Source organism: Sinocyclocheilus rhinocerous, unplaced genomic scaffold (genome assembly GCF_001515625.1).
Source record: "Sinocyclocheilus rhinocerous isolate Xijiao unplaced genomic scaffold, SAMN03320098_v1.1 scaffold405, whole genome shotgun sequence".
NCBI lineage: Eukaryota > Metazoa > Chordata > Actinopteri > Cypriniformes > Cyprinidae > Sinocyclocheilus > Sinocyclocheilus rhinocerous.
In genome coordinates, this window is record NW_015630351.1 from 904,851 (window position 1) to 920,284 (window position 15,434).

General features: G+C 35.1%; 1 protein-coding gene across 1 annotated transcript in view; it reads right to left on the minus strand.

Moving 5' to 3' along the window:
- Positions 1–15,434, minus strand: part of LOC107740220 (tyrosine-protein phosphatase non-receptor type 13-like) — a 74,918-nt gene that overhangs the window by 50,182 nt on the left and 9,302 nt on the right. The window contains exons 2-6 of the mRNA XM_016552567.1: positions 11,705–11,824; positions 5,033–5,208; positions 4,399–4,464; positions 3,039–3,224; positions 1,298–1,391 (exon numbers count right to left, since the gene is read on the minus strand). Of these exons, the coding sequence (XP_016408053.1) occupies positions 1,298–1,391; positions 3,039–3,224; positions 4,399–4,464; positions 5,033–5,208; positions 11,705–11,819 (637 nt within the window). The 5' untranslated portion in view covers positions 11,820–11,824. The remainder of the gene's footprint in view (positions 1–1,297; positions 1,392–3,038; positions 3,225–4,398; positions 4,465–5,032; positions 5,209–11,704; positions 11,825–15,434) is intronic.

Sequence of the window (15,434 nt, forward strand, 5' to 3'; positions counted from 1 at the left end):
TTAACTTAGAAAGTTACAAGCAATATAAATTTTGTTAAAATAGTAAAAAAAAAATTTTAATTGTTTCTACACCAATTTTATTCCCCGTGTTTCATTCAAAAGTCGGTAAGATTTTTAAAATGTTTATGAAAAAAGGTTGTACTTTTTTAAAATAAAAAAATACAGTAAAATAACACTATTTTGTAGTATTATTTAATAATATATTACTTATATATCATATTTTGTTTATATGAATTTTCAGCATCATTATTCCAGTCTTCAGTGTCACATGATCCTTCAGAAATCATTCAAATATGCTGATTTGCTGCTCAAGAAGCATTTCTTATTAATTAATTATTATCAATTTTTCTCGAAACCATGAGACATTTTTTATTAAATCTTTCTAATCTTTCTTAATCTTTTATTACATCTATTTCTAATCTAATTATTTGAATTAGAAAGCTCAAAAAAATGTGTCCTTGCTTAATACATTTGTAAATTTCTTATATTTATTTATATATTTATTTATATATATATATATATATATATATATATATATATACATACACACACACACTTTGCTGTATGCAATAAGCAGTATGCTAGTATTTTTTAAAACATAGCATAAACAATCTGCACATTGTGACAATATCATAAAATAATTTGGGAAAACAAATTTCCCCAGAACCACTATTTATCTAAAAATAAAATAAATAAATATCACAAAATTCCCCAGAACTTTCTATCTGCAATCTTGAGATTATCTGGAAACCTCAGCACCACTCTTTAGTTTCAGATTGGCACTTCTAGAGCTGGTGCTGTTCTGGCTTGTCTCTTGTGGCAGGGAGGATCTTTTATCCTTCAGTTCTGATAAGCAGCAGCTCCTGAGGGGCCAAAGCCACGTCATGTCAGAACCAAGCCCTGCTCTGTTTACATTCTGAATCACTTCCTCTTAACTTGATCAATGTTGAGTGATGAGTCAGCATGAAGCGCAGCACTTCACAGAATTGAAGCAATCAGTCAGAGATTATAACAAAGCGAAGAAATCGTAAGATGTGATTACAATTAAAATATCATCATTTATTAACAGCAACTCCAAACGTGTGGTTGACGCAAAAGACAACTGGAAGATCAGGAGTGTGAGCGTGTACTGACATGTCTGTGTGTTTGCGTGTGCATGTGTGTGTGGGTGAAAGCAAGATAGAAGTAGAAAGCAAATGCTTACATGTTTAATAACGGAGGGATGAAACGCCATCTTCATTTTCCTATATAATAAGCAAAAGATGCCTTTTTACATAAGGCATCTGGTGTGTATTACCTGCTGGAAGGCCTTTTCCTCGCAGCCGTTCACGAATCTCTTTGCTTCTCCCTGGAAGTGACTCCCTTTCACTTTGAGACAACAGACCGTCCAGCTAAACAAACACATGCACAAAAATGAGAAAGTCAAAAATCAATCACTCTTTTTATCAAAGAACAAGATTAAAAGAAAGCAAAATATACGGAATTGTTTTCTCCTGTGAAATAGGTTATCATTTAAACACACACTGCCACTCGAAAGTTTAGGGTCAGTAAGATTTTAATTTTTTTTGAAAGAATGCAATACTTTTATTCCTTTATCATTTTTATGATTTATGATAATATGATTTCTATTTCAAATAAATGCTTCTATTTGCTTTTATTTCAATAATGTTCTTTTGAACTTTCTATTCAAAGAATAATAAAAAAAAAAATGTATCCATTTCCACAAAAATATTAAGCATACAACTATTTTCAACATGTCAGCACATTAAATCAGCACATTAAAATAATTTCTGAAGGATCATGTGACACTGAAGACTGGAGTAATGATGCTGAAAATTCAGCTTTGCATCACAGGAATAAATTACATTTTAAAATATATTAAAAAAGAAAACAGTTATTCTAAATTGTAGTAATATTTCCTATTATTACTGCTTTACTGTATTTTTGCTCAAATAAATGCAGCCTTAATGAGCATAAGAGACTACTTTCAAAAACATTAAAAATTCTTACAGATCCTAAACTTTTGAACGGTAGTTTACTTTATGAAATTTTCTCTACAAGGCACCCAGATTGTATAAGCTACAAAAATAAGATCAATTTTAAATAATAATAATAATTATTATTATTATTATTATTATATAATGGAAAGATGGGGAAAAATTCAAACAGACTTTACAAACTTTGGGGAAAAAATTAAATGGAGTGTTGAGGGGAAATGGATTTCATATCCTTAGAGGACTTAAAGAAAGCTTGGTCTAGACTGTTAAACCAAGTCGAAACATATTTTGAATAAAGTTTTTGCCTAAATCAGGTTTGCTGGAGGAAGAAAAACCAAACATAATGGAAGACTTGGGAAAATCTCAGGAGGGCTGCTCACAGGAAGAACAAACCCAAGCAGCCACTCACAGGATTAATCAACAGGAATTAGAAGACAGCATCCCTACTGGACCACTTAAACAATTGAAAAAGGCACACAGTGCAGAAAATGAGACCAGAAACACGTCTGTTCCTAGCAATATGCTCTTTCTGTATCGCTGTGCAATTAAACTACTGGGGAGTGTGCAGCTGAGGAACAGGATGTGACATCAAACACGAGAAAGACTGTTCACTACCTTTTTAATGTAAAGCTGTTTTATAGGGCTGGACTGAGCAGGCAATTCAGGTAATAGGAACAGTATGTTCACACATATTGTTAGTGCTGAATCATTAGTGCTTTGTGATCAACCAGGAAAAAAAAGGGTGGGGACTGAGAACTGGATATGGAGTAAAGCAAATAAATAAATAAAGCATAATATATAAAATAGGCTTTAAAACTTTAAGTAAAATACTGTGCTGCAACAGAAAACAATAACATATACTGTATTCTTAAACTCTTAGGTTTGAATCATTCTAACAACTCACTCATTCGCTGAAAGAATCAAAGTGGTTCTTTATTTAGTTGCTGAACCTTAAGTCATGACTTCTTAAATTCATAACTTGAAATGAACCGAAAATGGTTGAAACATTAACAAAATGTTGAAAGAAATATATAGACGTACCTGCGAGAGACTGCCAAGAACGAGTCTCACCAGCCTCCTGACGTAAGAAAACGAAGGGTCGCAGTCGGAGTTACGGATGTGAGCGCCGCAGGTGTCCAGAACCGAGCGTACGGACAGTCGGGTGAGCGTGGAATCATCACACATGTTGAGCAGGACGCGGTTCAGATGCTCTCCAAGTTTCATTGGCTAAAACACACATGTAGAGCTCAGTGAAAAGATAGTTTGCTGATAGAAAAGAAGTTGCTGAATCGTCTAGAATCTTTATTCGCCACAAGTCCTGGGCCGTATTCAGGGCCGGATTTACCTCTTTTCGTGACATAGGCAAAAAAAATTTTTTTCTTCCCTATTAATATAATAGGCCTAATATTACCACCCAAGCAAACAAAAATATTTCTTAACCAGTGAAACCGTTACAGTATTTTCTATCGCAATAAGCGCTTGTCCAAGTCAATAAAAATCGAATGTAGTTCTTAATTTGTTTGAGAACTGAGAAAGACCATTCCATTAATAGGCGCGGCGATGTGGCCACATAACCACTTCGGGAGTGCACTATTTCTCTAATAATTTTAACGGCCTGGAGTCACAATCACACATCAATTGTTCAGATGATTTGTTTCAAGATATTTAACATGTTTCTGTCCTGAAATCCTGGGTTTCAAGATATTTAACATGTTTCTGTCCTGAAATCTCGTGTGTGTTGAACTAGCTAATTTTAATCACCTCATCCCAAACCTTCAGTTGCAAATTCCAAAATGTCATTTTAGAGCTAATAACAGAGGCTTGAGCCATTGATATGCAGGCTAACGCAGTTACAGTCTAACGTTCGCGGGGCAGCGCTGACAACAAGTTTCTGGTCGTGTCTCCGCATGTGTGAGCGAGTGCGTGTGCGTCTGTGAGAGAGAACGGGAGAAAGAAAGCGTGATTTCCGTACATAAAATAGGTTGAAGACATGGAAATAGTTTGTCGATTTTACCCTATTGTTTGTTATATTTATTTGCTCAATGTCTTCTGGGGTTTTGGTTCTTTTACTGTTGTAGATATCCCATAGTATAACAAAAAATATTATATATCTCTTCATTGTGTTTGGGCCCCCCCTGGACGAGCGAGCATAGGCACGTGCCTAGAATGCCTATGCGTAAATCCGGCCCTGGCCGTATTAATTTATTTACCCAATTTAACATGATGTTGCAATGGTCCAGAAGAATAAAACAGTGGAGACTCAATTCTTACTTGATTAATATAGATAGAGGTTTTCATGTTTCTAAGCTAGCAATGTGATACTCTATAAAAAAGTAGAAAATACATAGTACATACATATATTGGGTTAAAATATCAATTTAATTTGTCTAGGAGGACTCACCTGGCTCTGAGGTATCTCATAGTCTGCACCCCAAAACAACGTCATGCCAAGTGAATACACGTGCATCTAGAAATTAAAAAGGAAACAGAAATGTGACAATGAAACATTTTAGCCCATGTTAACAGCCTCATTCTGACACATTTTCACACACAAACAAGCTTGTGTTGTCAGAAGCATTTGTCAGCCAGTAGTATGTTTTAGGCTTTAATCAGCATCAAACTTTATAGATAGCACATCTGCATAGTTTTGTGTTTCTTTCCTGTCTAGTTCTTCTGTCTGTTCATCCTGCTAAAGAATAGCTTTTGGAACAAAATATCCAAGAGTCTGCCAAAGAATGCACAAGATCATATGATTTCTCTGCAAATAATCATGTTTTGACTCTGCAGTGGTTTATCGGTCTCCCTCTGAGAAAGTCATGTTTACACAAAAGCATTCAAGCATACTGTCAAAATGTAAAATGTAAAATATAAAAGAAATGGTTGTGCAATAGAATCAAAGTCGTTTTTTTTTCACTTTTTGTCGACAGTGAAAAATAAAATAGTTTTAACTGAAGAGAAGTCATGGGGGGAAAAAACGAGATTTTTAAAAAGGAAACAAGAAGCCGAACAAAAGTCTTTCAAAATCCATAAGGTACCTTTTCCATATCAGAAAGTGAGGAGAGGTTGAGACCCTCCAGCACCTCTGGAGGAGTGAAAGCCCGCAGATCCTTCTGTGTGACATTTTCATCCGTGAAAGAGATGTTTCCGGAAGGCATGAGCAGCAGCGACCATGGAGAGATGATAAACCCCAACACAGACGGATCTGTCGAACCTGAGGAAAAACAAATGAATCTTTATCAAATTCTTAAAAATAAAATAAAATAAAATAAAAATAAATAAATTAAAAAAAAAATTTTTTTAATTAAATTAAATTAACGTGTCGAACCTGAGGAAAAACAAATGAATCTTTATCAAATTCTTAAAAATAAAATAAAATTAAATAAAAATAAATAAATAAAAAAAATTAAATTAAAAATTAAATTAAATTAAATTAAATTAAATTAAATTAAATTAAATTAAATTAAATTAAAGCAAGTTGTCCTTTTGTTGTCCTTTTGTTGAACGTCTTATGAAGTTCAGAAATAAAATGTTCCTTTGGCAAAATGTTCAAGTACATAGCAATAAAAAAAGAAAATTTTCCAACATTGGTTTTGTAAAGCGACACTTATGAAGAGAGGAAATTCTAAGACACTGCAAGTACTGATGCTTCAGCGTGGGAAAGTTACTAGACAAGTTAAGGGAGATTATGGCCTTGCCCTAAGAACATTTCCTCGACACGAGTACAGCGCAATCTGACTGCACACGTTTCAGGAACTATGGAGATTTGGTGGTGGAGAGCAAATTCTTTTCATCCAGACAAAGATATGTAATAAAGAGCTACATTATTCTGTGAATGAGAGCAATTTCCATGAAATACGAGGCCCCTGGGATCTCTCTCAAAAAGATGATTCTGTACGACAGTACATTTTTCTTTTTGATGTTTTTTTCCCCTCTTCTGCTGCAGATGTAAAACAATGGAGTCTTTGCCGTTCAAAACATGGCCCTGCGGTTATGGATGGAACAGCTGTAGAAAAATTAATCATTTATCACGAATGAAGATTCAGTGGAAATGTGGAATTGCTTTTGAGAAACTTATTTTTATAATTTCATGCCATGTAAAGCCAAAAACAAGAACAAAATCTCAAAATACCGCAACTGAAAATATATATTCTTATATTTTCTAAAGCAAATATGAGAGGTGCCAAGGTGTTAAGGGTCAGTAAGTTTATTTGTGAAAGAACTTAATATTTTTATTTGTCAAGGATGCACATTTTTCTTTTTGATGTTTTTTTCCCCTCTTCTGCTGCAGATGTAAAACAATGGAGTCTTTGCCGTTCAAAACATGGCCCTGCGGTTATGGATGGAACAGCTGTAGAAAAATTAATCATTTATCACGAATGAAGATTCAGTGGAAATGTGGAATTGCTTTTGAGAAACTTATTTTTATAATTTCATGCCATGTAAAGCCAAAAACAAGAACAAAATCTCAAAATACCGCAACTGAAAATATATATTCTTATATTTTCTAAAGCAAATATGAGAGGTGCCAAGGTGTTAAGGGTCAGTAAGTTTATTTGTGAAAGAACTTAATATTTTTATTTGTCAAGGATGCATTAAATTGATTAAAAATGACAGTAAAGACAATTACAATATTACAAAAAAGTCAATTTAACATAAAAGCTGCACAATAAATATTAAGCAGCACAACAGTTTTTAACATTGATAATAATAAGAAATGTTTCTTGAGCAGCAAGTCAACATATTAGTATGATTTCTGAAGGATCATGTGACACTGAAGACTGGAGTAATGATGCTGCCAAAAACAGGAATAAATTACATTTTAAAACATATTCAAATAGAAAACAATTATTTTAATTGTAATAATATTTCAAAATATTACTGTTTTATTGTATTTCTGATCAAATTAATGCAGCCTTGGTGAGCATAAGAAATTTAAAAACACACACACACACACACACACACACAACCCAAAACTATTGAAAAATAATGAAAGTCTATGGGGGATTGTTAGTAGTGGTATCATTTACGTCAGTAGGGGGGATGAGTTAAGCCTCTAATACTATATTTAGGGTTAGGGGTTTGTGTAAATAAACATATTAACAAAACAAATTGGCAGAAACATTATTAAAAAGTCAGAAAGTGTTTAAACTAAAAATAATGAAAAAATGAAATTCAAGCAGCGATGCCTTAAAGCACTGGAATTACCAAAGTAAACACACGTTTCCTGTGGAAACTGTCTAACCACGATTGGACCTCATTGTGAAAATCTAGCAGTGTACACTCATGTTTTGCCTCCAGCACAGTAGATACTCCAGAAAATATGTTCCCTGTCAACCTATACAGGTAACATACCTATCTTTGGCATTCACTGCAAACTATTGTTACTAAAAGCTGGAAATGTTGGCATGCTAAATCTCAGAGTCATCCAGATGTTAATGGGAGAGATGCTGATGCACAGTTGGAAATATCTCAGAACGGGCCTATCTGATAAAGTTTTATCTGTCCTATCGGAGACTAGTGCGGTCATCTACTGCAGTTCACGAGCCCAATGAGGTCACAGCCAAAAATAGCATCACAAACTCTACTAAGAAGGAGAAAAGAACATGAAATGAGATATATGAAAGCATGCCATAAATAACAAGCAGACTTCTTAGTATTACATAAAACAAAGTGTAAATACATGTTTACATCTGTAAATTTTTGTCTGTATCTGTTTTAGATGCTCAAGATTACTGCATAACCAAATGACCTAAATACCCATTTTAAAGCGCAGGACGTGGTGGAAACTTTTGAATTATTTATATCATGCTAAAAAAAATTAAAATATGACTTTCGCTTAAAGCAATATGCCTACACATTAAAAAAAAAAAATCATGAAAGTTTTTGATGAGTATCACCTGGGGCAATACAGATAAAAAAATACATTAAAAAAATTATATATATATATATAATATATATATAAAAGCAATATGCCTACACATAAAAAAAAAAAAATCATGAAAGTTTTTGACGAGTATCACCTGGGGCAATACAGATAAAAAAATACATTAAAAAAAATTATATATATATATAATATATATATATTTACAAGTGAAACTGCAAATATTTACAATATTATAAATACAAACAAACAAATCATTAAGTATTATTTTTATGTATTTTATATAATCATATATTTTCAATCATTTTCAATCATATATTATTTCACTCAGAAATTTGAGAAAAAGTAAATGTCGTTTTTATTTTCAAATATTATTTTTTGTTTACTTTTAAAAAAAATAAATAAATAAATAACATTTAATTCAATGTGAAAGACTGACATAATATTTTCTTGTAAAACATGAACCAGTAATTTGTTTTATTTACAGCTTCGAAATATAATTTTTTTTACAATGTAGTACTGCATATATATTTTTATTTCTAAAGTTGTAAATCTCACCGTTTTATTATTAAATCAACCCTTCTACACATTGGACTGCGATAGGAAAAGTTTTTTTGTAATTAAAAAAACCAAACATCACCTTCAAATTAAAACGGCATGCTCTAAAAAAGCAAGCTCAGGACTTCTCACATCTAAGTGCTCAGGGTTTCCAAACAAATTAAGTAACTTCACTGACTTGCTCAAGTCATGTCCCATGACTCTCATTCAGGGCCCAGAATTTCTGCAAACTCTGTCAAAAGGGACCTTTGCCAGCAAGTTTTCACCCAGAGCAACTCAAGGCCAGATAACAAGCTACTGTGAGACGAGGAGAGTCCTCGTTCCCCCTGCGAGCGCATGCCGGAGCGGCTACATCATCTTTATCATCATCGTCCTCCTCGACCCTGAAGACAAGGGGCCTAATTACGTTACAAGCCCTACTGGCTATCGGCCAGGTCTGCTGAATAAAGGGGGCAACAACTGTCTGCGATGCTGACAGAACAAGAATTGTCCATGACTGTGAGAAAGACTTGTCGAGAGTCTCAAGATCTGTGCGGGGACGGCAGCAGATATCAGTCGAGAGGAGCTTGGCATCATCTCAATTGCCGCAAACTGCCCAGCAAACTGCTCTTTAGGAAACCGGGCTGCGGGACAATAAAGAGGCTTTTGTTCACAGCGGTGACTCACAACACTAGCCCACACAGTCATTCAGAGAGACAGCAGACGGACATAAGGCTGAGTAAGCCTTCTCATATATTTCACCAAAGTGTTACCCTTCCCTTCAGAGACAGAAAACGAGGATAGAAAGCTTTTCTGCATGGGCTCACTTCTTTGAATAAGACTGATAGCTGCTATTTTTGGTATGCTGACAGCTTTTGAGGAGGCCGGAGATTTATTCTAATCACTCTCAAACAGGTGTGAATCGGCGGAGGACAATGCTAAACGAGCGCATACTGACTGAATAACCACATTACAAAAGAGTCCTGCTGAATGTACTGATAACATCACGGCTGAAGCTTGTAATGGCTTTGAATTGTTTGTAAGAAAGGGACAATACCAAAACAATATTTAAAGACATTTTGTGTGGTAACTGCATGGGAAGTGTGACATAGCTGTGGTCTGAGGGAAAACATTTTTTCATTGAAGCAGTCGCAGGGAATTCACATAAAGACAGATATGACCTCAGTTTCTTGTTTTTCCTTTCAAACAATCCCTGCCAGTTTAGCTTCCAAAAGCGCACTACAATAACTAAGGTTTCCACCAAAATGCCAAACTTATTCTGGTTATTGCTACAATAGAACTATGCTAACCTTGTATTAGCCACAGTCATCCAAAATAGGCTAAATGACAGATTTGTACAATTACAACAAGAGATTTCACTACAAATGACTGCATTTTTTAATTTTTCTGAGTGGTTCTTGTCTGTGTGGTTGCTGAAGAGTTTAGCTTGATTTTGGTGAATTTCTATGTGGTTGATACGGTTTTCCTAATGTTTAGCGCACTGCTATGCAGTTGCTAAAGTGTTTCAACTGTTTTTAAGCAAGTTGCTAGCAAGATTGCTAAAGTGTTCTTTATGTTTAACACATGCAGTTGCTAAAGTGTCGACTGTTTTCAACAAATTGCTAAGGTGTTTTAGCGAATTGCTATGTGGTCGCTAAGGTGTTCTGAGTGTTTTCCCTTACAAAAATTAACCATGGTTTTATTACAGTAAAACTGTAGAAACCATGTTTTTTAGTTTTTTGGCGTATTGATTACCATTTGTATAACCACAGTTTTACTACAAATACCATGGTTAAACTATGGTTAGTGTAGCAAAACCATGGTTAATTTGTGGTTACCATGGTTTAACTATAGCAACCATGGTTTTTTGGTTTTATTTGTAGTAAAACCAGTTCATTTTTGTAAGGATTAATGCATTGTTCCAAATTATTTTGTGCATTGCTTTGTAGTTGCTAAGGTGTTCTGTGTTTTAGCACAATGCTATGCAATTGCAAAATTGTTCTGTGCTTTAGCGCATTGCTAGGTGATTTTTTTAAGAGTTGTGAGTGTTTTAGTGCATTGCTATGCAGTCGCTAAGGTGTTCTTAGTGCACTCCTCTAGTAGTAAGTAATATATAATAGGCATTCTGGTGGAAATTATGGCCACCATGGTAAATTTTTGCATTTGTCATACACCAGCACAAGGTTAGCGCATGAAATTCCTCTACTGAAAGTCAACAGGCTAACTGTAGGGCCCAAATGAAAGCGATACTGGATACCTTCAGAAATGTCAGACTGGGACATTCTGTACATTAACAAGCTTTAATGACAAGATGGAATACAATCAGGAAAGAACTACAAAAATTCAAGTTAAAGAGAACCAAAAATGCTACAGGCTGACCAAACCAGAGAAACCAGGTGAACGAGGAAAAATTCAGACAGAAAGAGAGCGGAAAGTATTAGAGAATCAAAAGAGGAACCGAAAAGCAGAGACAGTGAGATGTCCTTTGCTCGTTTTTATGTTTTTTTTAAATTAAATAAGTATAATAATAACATTACATATAAACAGATAAAAATATAAAATGAATATAAAAAATAAATATAGGAGCCTGATAAAAATGCTAATTTTAGAAGAAAATTTCAGACGGATCAAAAGAGGAACCGAAAAGCAGAGACAGTGAGATGTCCTTTGCTCGTTTTTATGTTTTTTTTAAATTAAATAAGTATAAATAAATATTATAAATATTATTACAAATAATATCATTTATAACCAAAATTCTTTTCATTCTTTTTGTCTGCCATTTTCGTTGCATTTGTTTTTTTAACTGATCTTCTTGCAGTGCATTGTGTGCATTGTGGGATTTCCTTTGCAATGCTGCAAAATTTGGCCAAATGAAGAAATCTACTTTTTGAAACAACCTTCACATCAGGAGCATGACAATGAAGCCTTAAAATGTTGCCTATGTAGGAGGCAGCTCACAGGTTTCAGAACAGAGCCTCATACTCCTTCAGGTTTGAATGACTGGTATTTACACTGCATTCATGTAACCTCATGGCTTACACTGTAACCAAAGGAAGCCGGATAGTCAGTTTCATTTGCAAAAACTCTGCATATTTGGAGCAGATTACTGAATACTTTGGAAATGTTCAATCAACAAATGTTCTTCTGCACTCCAAAGACATCAGACTGCTATCCAAGGTCTCTGATTGCCTCGGCCATCCCAAGGCCTGAAGTTCTGAGCCAGCGTGGCTGGGCACCCTTGAGAGATGTGGGAGTAATCACTGCGCTACAAGCCAGCATGCCGGTTTACCTCTGCGGAGGAGTTCATGCAGGCTCTCTGCGCTCTGGTTCAGGACGGCCCAGACCTCCTCCTCCTGCAGCGGCCCTCCTCTCACCTGCAGCGCCTCAGCTAGAGACACATGCATGCTGCCTGTGGGGTCACAAACACAGCAATGTTAATCTTACAATCATTATCACTGTACATACTACATTTACAAGTGCTCTCTGCACATCTATGAAGATTTTAAATTCTGAAGAACCCAAAGGCAACCCTTCTTTTTTAAACGTATACACTGAAAAAAAAAAATTGAAGCTGTAAATAAAACAAAGATTACTGGAGTCCTTACTTATACTGGAGTACGTAAGTATGCATGTATGCATGTATTTATGTATTTATTTATTTATGGCAATTTTATTTTCATGCTGACTTTAAGGGATAGTTCACCCAAAAATTTAAATTGTGTCAATTTATTTACGCTCAGGTCATTCCAAACCCATGTATCTATAGTTTATATACAACACATCATATAAAGCAGTCGTATCTCTTCACAAGATCTGAATTCAACCGCTTGATTTATTTGGACTCATTTCACAATGCCTTTATAAACTTTTTGGATCTTGTAAGTTTTGGTTACCTGGACTTTGGAGGGACAGAAAGCTCTAAGCTTTCAACAAAAAAAAATATATTTTTTGTGTTTCAAAGATGAGCAAAATCTAATGGGTTTGGAACATGGTCTCTTTAAAGAAACAGCAGCACATTTAACTTCTAATATGCCATATTTCCGAAGGTAACATAATATTTGTTTAGAAATAATGTAGGGTAAGACCCGATTTTATCCATTAAGATTTTAATGGAATGTTTGAATGGAACTAGGTTATGAATACATGAATACTGGTATAAGAATTTATATTATAGACATTTGTTGCCATTAGTACCGCAGAAATGATATACTTCACATTTAAGAACAGAAATGGATGTAGAAAAAGAATCAACAAGGTATCATTCATCCTCTCTCCTGAAGCATGTCATAATGTCATGCTGTTGACCTCAGGAGGCTCAATCATATGTTTGTCACAGCGAGATCTTTACAGAATACCACACAACCTACTTGGAAATAGGTGAGGAAAAACCTGCGATTCATTTCATTTTAAATACAATTCTGAAACGACAAACACTCCTGAAATTGTCCAGCTGATCCAAACGGTCCAACATTCGCCATAACGTCATAACAAAACAAGCGAACCCGTTCATGTCCCGTCAGGTCTAATTGTCAGGGTGGGGTCAGTTACACTCCTTGCAGTGAAATTGTTCTTTATTATGTCCATACCTCTGCACTGCTGCCACAGCTGTAGTTACAAAGAGCAGTAAACCCCGGGAAATCCCAGCATGCTGTGAGGCAAGAGAGACAGGTGAAGCTCAGGGTTTAAGGGATTACTTTTGAGCGGGCATTACATGGGGCTACCTAAATACTCATGTGTCACATTTCAATTGAACTGTGGAGTCAGACTTTTCAGTTAGGCCATGGCACATCAGATGGGAGTGTCATCAGGGCAAATGTGTGACTTCTGTCAAGTTTGGAGATCATAAACAACTTTTTGTCATTTGTCATATATATATATATATATATCTCAGTGGTGGGCCGTCAGGGCCAGCAAAGCCTTCTCTGCTGGCCTAAACACTATCAGAATCACTGATTTAGTTTAATATATTTTTCCATGAATGTGTATTAAATTATTTCCAATAGTCTATTCTCTTAATTTCATAGCTTTTCTCTTGGTTGCACTGCTTCCAGCAGTGTATGTTTATATTAGAGCTTTTATCCAATCATATTTCAGCAATCGTGTTGCCAGGGTCAAAGAAATCTGCCTTAAGGCCTTCAGAATCAACATTGAAGGCGTCTGTTAGCTTAAAACAATGGCAATGAAACTGTTGCTTTAACCAATCAGATTTCGAGTTGGCAACACCAGGGCCATCTAGCTGACTAACGATAACGTCAGCATTTTCTCCTCCTTTGATTGGATGGTCATAGACCAAAACCAATCAAGAATGCACTCAAATGGAAGCTGATTGCCACGTCTTTATTTAAGATACTCAAGGCCCCAGCAGCGAGAGCGGGTCATTTCACATAAGAAACAGAATGCGCCACAGATAAGCTCATATTTATGCAGGAATGCTCACTGGGGATGAAAGACTCTCTGAAAGAGGGATATGAGGGGAGGAAAGTGAGCTCCAGACCCCTCCCGTACGCCTCATTAGCCCTTACTGAGAGGGGCTGTCATATGCAGATTGTTTTCCTCGGCTTTTGTTATTCCAACGCAGCCTGCGAGTGGAATGTTTGCCCCGTCTCTCAGGGTGCTGCAGAGCACTGGGTCATTCCCACCGGTACGTTCAGCCACAGGGGAACAGGACAGAACAAGTATAAGAATATGGGTTATATTCAGTCCAGTGAGCAAAGCCAAGGTCATGGGTTCGATTCCCATGGAATGCATGAATCGATAAAATGCAAAAAAAGGATAAAAGCTTGGATAAAAAAAGTTACAGTCAAATGCATAAAATTTGGAACAGGAAACTACCTAAGCTGTACTGAGTACTTTGCACAGTATGCAAATTTTCAGTTTGCATTGAATACTCCCATGACAAGGAATACTTGAATTTGATTTCCCTTCAAAGAAATATTCCTGGTTTAGTACAGGTTAAGCTCAATTGACAACACTTAACCTCTACTTGTCTCTTATTTTCTATAAAAAAAAACTGATCTACAATGACGCGCTGGGAAACATTAAAATAAACACTGTTTCAACAGTACAGTCTCAAGATATTCATGTGAACCAGTGTTATTTTAATATCACTGAGATACTATTGCAGTTTTTAATCAATATTTTGAATCAGTTTGTTTTTATATTTTCCGATTTAATTTTAATTTTAGTAATTTGGTTGTGAGCTTTTGTCATTTTATTTTATTAACGACTAGCTGAATTATATTTTATATATTTTTTTATTTTCATTTTAATATATTTCAGGTAAAGTTTATTTTATTTCAAAACAAAACAAATGTTAATTTTATGATTTTAGCTTTTAGTTAACTACAATAACCCTGATAAATAACACGTTTTTGTAAAAAAAACAAAAAAAACACTGATGTTACTAGCCATCTTTGCGTAAAGCAAATTTTATCCAATTTTACAACTTCATTGCCACAACACCATAAACCCCAAAAAGACTGTACAAATGATTTAAACAGCTTCACTGCTAATTTATTTACAGAAGAATGAATGTAAAAGCTTTTATAAAATTATAAGCTTCACATTTCTGTCTTTAAATCTTCTAGGGGTGCTCCGATAAGGATTTTTGAGGCCGATCACCAATCACCGATCACAAAAAGCAGTATCTGCCGATACCGATCACCGATACCGATCTTTTTAAAGCCTTCTTTTTATCATTTATAACTATATATAGTGATACACCAATCAGGATTTTTAGACATTTATTCAGGGCCTGAATTTCATTTTTGAAAAGGGGGGAATTCTCCTCTTAGGTGACTCTTGTGAGAGGAGAAGCAGCTTTCACACAGGAGTCCGCTACTGATCAGTGGCTATTTACCACAAACACAACACTTATCCATTAGTTTGATTTCAAATCCAAACATTGTCACTGAAAATGCTTTTTCAGCATTGCAATTCTTTTTTTACACAGTACAGTAATACAATCTTTCACAGACATGTTTAAACACAATAAATATAAGCAACACATTATTCAATGC